General features: G+C 42.6%; 1 protein-coding gene across 1 annotated transcript; it reads right to left on the bottom strand.

The window, feature by feature from the left end:
* Nucleotides 1-4,186: 4,186 nt before the first annotated feature.
* On the bottom strand, nucleotides 4,187-5,119 carry LOC119536998 (olfactory receptor 2D3-like). The gene has a single exon (XM_037839636.1). The coding sequence runs from the start codon at nucleotides 5,117-5,119 to the stop codon at nucleotides 4,187-4,189; it is 933 nt and encodes a 310-aa protein (XP_037695564.1).
* Nucleotides 5,120-7,650: the final 2,531 nt, after the last annotated feature.

Raw genomic sequence — 7,650 nt, 5'->3', positions numbered from 1 at the left:
TTCCTTCATAGGAATATTCTCATCCACCTAAATCTACCCATTAATTGCCTAGAATCAACTTAAAAGTACTCACTTTTAAAAGCTCTTTTTTGTGTCTGCAAGTCAGACGTGACGTCTATCTTCACAATGTCCAGGAAAACATTTGTACATACATTTTTATGCAATGATTACACTGTCTTTTAATTAGTTGTTCACATGTTGTTCTCCCTTGGTTCAATTATCTCTTCGAGGTAATGAAACACATATCACTCATCTCTAAGACCTGTAATAATTTAAAATCATCTGACACATATTACAGGTTTAGTAAATGTTAGTTTAGTGATGGAATAATTTTCATCCATCACTCCTATACCTGGATTAGCACACAAACATATTCATTCTCTCAAAAGAGAGGCGTGAGTGAGGAAAGGAAAGCTCCTTGGCTGTTGAGAACTTGGGAGCTGACCTGCAATTGGGAAAATCACTGTTAACCACCCCCAGGGTTAATCAACAGGTTAAGATCCTGTATGATCCCACTGTCAGCCACACCTCCATGGAGAAGGGCGAGTTCAGTGTGGCAGGGGACTGACGACCAGGGAGGGGTCTGTAAGCCTGCACAGGCAGCCTAGGGTGGGCAGTGGGATGTGTGAACACAAGAAGACCCTTCCTGTGTCCTTCCAGGGCAGAAGGCTCAGCTTCCTTCCTGGTCCTGTAGAGGGAGGCAGCAAGGAACAGAGGAGAAACTGGCTGATTAGCTTTTGATGAAAAAGCAGAAGCAGTGGGTGTCCACAGGTGACTCTGCAATCCTTGCTCAATAACTTAGTCCTCTCCAGAGGAGATTTGGAAGAGGATTTCAGAGCCTTTGATTCAGTAGATGAAGCATAAACAAAAGAGCCCAAATTCTAATTAGAAGCCAGATGGAAGAGAGGGGTGGGAGAAGGAAAGGCAAAGCCACCCCAAAGAACAGAATCAGGTTTCAGCATCCTTCAAAGGATTAATTCCCCCCAGCATCCCACCCATTCTCACCTGGAGGATGGGCATGAGGCAAGCTGAGGAAGTGGGGTCAGTGAAGAGGACATAAAATGATGGAAGAAAGGTGTGAGTTCTGCAACCTGTTAATCCATATCGTAGTAGGAAACTTCCATGGCATCTCAGCAAATATTCCTGAAGGTGGCGACATCACCTGGGCTATGAGTCTTCATTCCAACCCCATAAGCACAATTTAATTAAAGGACACAATCCCAAATTCACCAAAGAACCAGCCTGAGGATTTTCCTCGAAGGAAATCTTTAAACCTGAGGTCCTAACAGCTGTGGTAAACAGGGCATTCCCTGGAGCAGACAGTGCTCAGAACTTTCCCAACCTTTCCACACCTTGAAATACCCTGGGGTATTTTAAATCATATTCACAGACTTAAATATTTAAATTGCATCTGATGTCGGGAAGTACTGAGGATTCACCACCAAACTCCGTGGACCTCTGCGGTCTCCACATTTTGTATCAGAATTTTTAAAACAGAAGTTTCAATAATGATGATAGTTAAGTGGCAGTTGTCATGATTTAATCCTCCATCATTTGGATGATGTCCCCAAACTAAGAAATGCCAGGGTATCTCAAAATCTCCTCTCAGTTTGAATTCATAATGTTTTAATTGCCTTGTGCTAATGGGAAAAAACCATATGTACATGATGCAATACAGGATGTCATGACTGTTTAAATGAAGGCTTTTCAAATACAGAAGAGTAGTGGGAAAACTATGCAAGCACATAACACATGGCCATGGAAACAAGTCCAAAAAGGAATTCTAGTTATCTACCACAAACTCCCCTTTATTGAGTTTTCCCCAGTACAGTAATAGAACTGTCATCCACAAGAAGTCTCAGGCCAGAGACTTAGCAGGGATATTTCACTGCTCTTTTTTTCGCCGTGCATGCCCTATCATCCCACAGGCCTTAACATCTCCTCTGCTTCTCCATTGCTACAACCCTAGTTCAAACCATGCTGTCTCTCTGCAATAGAGCTTCCTGATCACTCTTCTGGTTTCCATGCTTGCCTTTTTACAATCCACTCCCCAAATAACACCCCATGTGACCTTTCAAACATAATGTCAGAATGGTTTTCTATTGGAGCCATTATCTCTCTTTTATAAGAGAAAATTTTGAATTGATTTAGCATTAGTTGCTTAAATTCTTGTATCTCAGTTGAAGTGTACGTTTTTTCCTTTGACAGGGCCATAGCTTCGTTTTTCTTAGTGTAGGTTGTAGTTTTCTGTTGTCTAGGCATCTGACCTCCTAGGCTACCCCAATCTGGTTTTCCCAGATGAGAACAGGCTCAGGTCACAGAAGGAGGAAATACTCAGTATCTGGTTTCCCTGATGGTTTTTCTTAGAGGATTGATACACCTGTGCTTTTCTGCCTGGCAGGTGTACCTGTCAGCCTGTCACCGGCTGGTGTTAGAGGGTGTGGCCTGTGGCTATCCTCCCCCAGGCTTTGGGGTCTGGTTCCGGAAAGGTGGGCAGTAGAGCTGGGCCCCTCCCTTTCCTCTTGAGAAGCTCTGCCCCCTCCAGAGATGTCAACTGCTTATCAATAAGTTCTTTGTTTCTCTGATGCTGCTGATCAAAGTGTTTTGATTTTAAAATGGCTGAGGCTGTCTTTACTGCAAAGTGCTGCAGGCTGAAAATGGCTGAGATTTTCTCCACAGAGAGAGAAAGGGACAGAAAAACTCCCAGGTTTACCCGTCAGCCAGAGATAGCACCTGATCCTCTGGGCTCCCCATTCTGAGACAGATATGTTCCCTGACTCTCCCAAGGTCAGTCGTCACCAAAAGCCTCTGTCTGCTTGTTGAGGATTCGCTGTCTGTATTGAGCAGTTAACATTAAAACCCCAGTTGGAGCTGGGTTGAGAGAGTGCTGTTCTCTAGCACCACAAGGCTTCCGTGAGGGGGGGGGGCTCTCGGCTCTCAGCATGGGTCCGCAGTTTTTACTTACAGATTTTATGCTGCAATCTTGGGCATTACTCCCAATTTAGGTTGGTGGATGATGAGTGGACAGTCTCGTTTGTCTCTCCGCAGTTATTCCAGGTTATTTACTAGTTTTTTGGTCATTTATGAATTGTTCCAGGGGGGACTAACAGTCTTCCATTCCTCTCTATGCCGCCATCTTAGCTCCTCCTGTCTGAAAACTTGGGGTCTCCAGGGCCTGGCTACTCCCCTATATATACTATTTTTAACAAGGACCCCAGATAGCATTGAAGTCCATTTATGCAAAACCATGGATGATATTATAAAATTCAAATACCCACCAAGAATCAAACAGTGTCTCAAAACTATTCTTTCAAACTTCATCCTCGTTTTTCATCACCCTCCTATAAATTTGAAGTTTTCAGCAGTTTCCTAATTCATTGCCAGGCAAATTCTTCAGCGCTGAATTCAAGACATTTCTCAACCTACACCTTTGGAATGACCTTTGAGTCTTAAATCTCACTATTTCTCTAACGTTAAACATTCTCTAGAAAGATTCTACCATTTTTATTCTTTAAATGTGCTGTCTTTTAAATTTTATAAATAATTAAATTTGAATTTAGTGTCACATGAGAAATATATCACCATTAAAAACTTTATTTTTGTGTCTACATACCCCACTCCTAAATATGTCTCCATGATATATCATAAGTATTCCAAGGACACTTGACGAATAAATGCAAGAATGAAGGAAATGAGTCCATTTGCCTGAAAAATATTTCTATATGTGGGATAGTTTTATTTGTTTCTCGGTTTATTCTGAGCTAAAGTTGTATATCTACTTGTTTTAATTCCATTATTAGCTTGTATGGACTTGGAGAGTATGGACCTGTGTTTTGTTACCTTTCATTTCTTCCTTGCTCCCTCCTTCCTCTTCTTCCTTCTACCTCCTCCTTCCTCTAACTCTCTCCTTTGTTATTTCCTTTCCTTTCTTTCTCCTTCCTTCCTTCCTTTCTTGTATTCTTCCTTCCTTCTTTCTTTTTCCCATCCTTACTAACTTTTGTTCCTGTCTTACAGTGTGCCTTGCTTTGAACAGACAACTTGTTGAACTGATCAGATAAGAGCCATGGGAAGACAGGAGAAGGAGGACCAAAAAAAATGTAGGAAAGGAATAAGAATAGGAAAAGTTTCCTAGAAAATTATTTCCCTCCACAGCCATATGTTGTCACCATACTCAAAGATATCACCTCTAACAAGACAATTTTGCAGTTATTCTCCTGAGAGCCCCCATGACATCCTTGTTCCTCAGACTATAAATGATGGGGTTCAGCATGGGTGTCACTGCTGAGTAGAACACGGAGATCATCTTATCCCTTTCATTCATCGTCTTGGAATTTGGCCTCATGTAGGCAAATATTGCTGAGCCATAGAAAAGAACAACAACAGTGAGGTGGGAGCCACAGGTAGAGAAGACCTTGAGCCTCCCCTCCCCTGCCTGCATCTGGATCACAGTGGAGATGATGTTCCAGTAGGAGACCAGGATGAGGGTGACAGGAGCCAGGAGGATCACCACACCCATCCCAAATATGGCCATTTTTGTACTGTAAGTGTCTGCTGTAGCCAGCTTCAGGAGGGCAGGAGGTTCACAAAAAAAATGGTTAATGATATTGTTTCCTTGATATGGCAGACACAATGTGAATGTGGTGTCCACTAGAGACACAAATGCCCCAGTGGCCCAGGACCCTAGGGCCAGCTGGACACACACCCAACGTGTCATGATGGTGGAGTAGTGCAGGGGCTTGCACACAGCCACATACCGGTCATAGGACATCACTGCCAGCAGTGCACACTCTGTACACCCAACCAGAAGTAAAGCTACTATCTGCATTGAGCATCCAGCAAAGGAAATAGTTTTCCTATTTACTAGGAAGTGGACTAGCACCTGGGGCACTGTGGTTGTAGAAAAACAGAGATCAGCAAAGGACAAGTTTCTTAGGAAAAAATACATGGGTGTGTGTAGCCTGGAGTCAATGTGAATGAGCACAATGATGAGCAGGTTTCCCAGCACGGTGAGCAGGTAGATGATCAGAAAGAGGACAAAGAGCAGCTCCTGTGTCTGTGGATCCTGTGCAAGGCCCAGGAAGACAAACTCAGTCACATAGGTGTGGTTTTCTTCTCCCATGAATGTCTACTCCTGTGTATAGGTGAGCACCTAGAAAAGAAGCACACATTAGTTGGTTTTAAAAATTTGGAGCAAGTTAGGTGTTTTATCAACCAGTATTCAAAATTGGACAGTTGATTTCCATCTGTTAAGAGCTTCCCTAGCACAGAATATGGGGTTTTCCTTTTACTCATATGCAATTGAAAGCCATTTTTTATTTACCCAGTTCTTGAACACTTTGTTGGCACCAGCTAGGAGAAATCATCCTCAATATGCCTCCATTGTACTATGGGATCGTTAGAGTTATAGTCCTGAGAAGGTTACAGTGCTGTTAACAATGGATCCTCCTATTATGTGGGTTTGATGTGTGAAGCCAGATTTTTGTGTTGCATGTTGTCTACCACTTATGAAGGCTAATTTTAAATTTTATTTACAATATAATCCTAAATAAGGAGAAAATGGGAAATTAAGGTAAAGAAAGATGTAGGAGTCCATGATCCTAGCCCTGGCCCCAAGTTTTGTCTCTTTTATTTGTGAAGAGTGTGCTGAGCAATGTCAGTGAAAATAGTTGCCTCTCTGGTGGCTGTGCTTTGTAGCATCTTTCAGTATCTCCTAGTCTCTAAACATACTTTATCTCTCATTGTGTGCATGTAAATGGGTGTGTTGTCAGAGTGTGTATACAAATAGAGTGCTTTGGCAATAATAATCTTAATAATAACAATACTTATCACATACGTTGGTTAGTCTCTTGTTGCCAATCATTGTTGATAGTGGTTTCACATTCATTGTTTATTTTAACTCCTCTTTAGGTCCACATGTAGTAGCTATTAATATCCTCATTATTGAGATGATGAAACAAAGGCTCAGAGATCTTGTCAATTGGTTCCTCCAAACTGTCTTTACTCTCTGTATCATGGAATCCTTTTCCTCATTTCTTCCAAACTGGTTGTAGAGAGGGTTAAACTTTCACCCAGTTCTCTCTATCTGTCTCTCAAATCCACTCTTAATAGACAAGCCCAGAGGCCTTATCTATTTTAAGTGTGTTTGTACTAATCCACGATGGCAGTGGTATGAGCAGACACAAAAATAAGAGTAAGGCATATTTTAAGTTATTTTTCAACATTATTTTGGGGTCTTCCAGAATTAAAGCCATAAATGTATGGAAAAGTGACAACCTAATTGCAGGTAATTTCATTGTATTTATAAAAAAGTCAGAGTAATGTCATTAACATGGTGACTTAAGACAGCTACTACAATCTTCTCCCCAGAGAATTACCCCCACCCCCAGAAAGACAAATCCCACTTGTTCAGACTCTGCAGGAAGGTATAGACTTGAGAAAGATCCCACAAATGCTGAATCCAAGGAAGAGAAAAATATCAGGTGGGAAAATTCCATCCTGGACTGGATGGTTTTCTCTCCTCTCCCCAGTCATTCCTACATAGCTCAGAAAGTGCACAGAGGCAGCAGCTGGGATCCCTCCCACCTCCCACAGGGGACACAGTGTACAAAATCTCTCTCAGCAGTGGGACAGATCCCCACCTATAGCCAGACACAGAGACCCAGGCCCACAGGAACCGACGGCAGGACTCAAGCCACTGGGGAGGGGGAAATACCCAAGAGCACCAAGGAGGAATTTTCAAAATAGAGGAACAGGAAGGGAATGGCAAAAATCTACTTCTTTCCCCAAAGCAGCAAGGAGCCATGCAGAAACTGTCCAAATCAACTGTTTGGGGACCCAGGTGACAGGGGAGGACATTTCATATCTCTCAGTAAGGGATGAAAAGTCTGAGGAAATGTGGACAGAGACTGTGTTTCCAGCAGTCGGTCCTGATGCCCAGACCCCACCCTTGAGGGAAACAGCAGCAGGAGGTCAAATCCTTGCCGGGGAGATGGCTGCAGACTAAGGTAGCTGGAGGAAAACTCCACCACAAGTAGAGAGGGGGACACAGCCCACCTTGAGTCAGATTTTGACTGGGGAAGTGAGGGCCCAGCGACTCCACAGTTTCAGCCCTGCCTGGTCAGATACTATGGAGATAAACAAGCTCTGAGGATGGTTAAGTCACCAAAGCCCACTATCTGCTAGGCAAGCCAGAAAGTGCAGGACAAAATGGCAGGGATTTTCAGGGCATCTCCAGACCATATCACAGGCACATCAGAGCTGGTCTACACCCATGCATGCGAACCTGACCCTGTTTTGGCTGAGAAATACTGATGACCCAAGTGTCAAAGCAGTGTCATAATACAAACCCAGGCAACAACTAAATCCTAGAGAAGAGAGAGAAACTGACCTTCAGAATAGACTCATTAAGATAATCAGATGACTAGATATCAGCAAAAAATAATGAGGCACACTAAAACTCAAGAAGAAATGACCCAAAGGAACAAATCAAAAAGTTGGAGGATACACTGAATCTGGAACATCTACTCAAAGAAGTTCAAACAAATCTCCTGAATCAATTCAAAGAAATGAAAGAAAGTGTATATAAAGAGATACAGGATATTAAGAAGACACTAGAAGGACATAAAGAAGAATTTTAGAATACATAGAAAT

Source organism: Choloepus didactylus, chromosome 6 (genome assembly GCF_015220235.1).
Source record: "Choloepus didactylus isolate mChoDid1 chromosome 6, mChoDid1.pri, whole genome shotgun sequence".
Classification (NCBI taxonomy): domain Eukaryota; kingdom Metazoa; phylum Chordata; class Mammalia; order Pilosa; family Megalonychidae; genus Choloepus; species Choloepus didactylus.
Note: the sequence above shows the minus strand (reverse complement) of the source record. Positions and strands in the feature narration are given on the sequence as shown.

Bases quoted from the DNA above. Each gene is read 5' to 3' on its own strand.
- LOC119536998 (XM_037839636.1), bottom strand. From the start codon at position 5,119: ATGGGAGAAGAAAACCACACCTATGTGACTGAGTTTGTCTTCCTGGGC.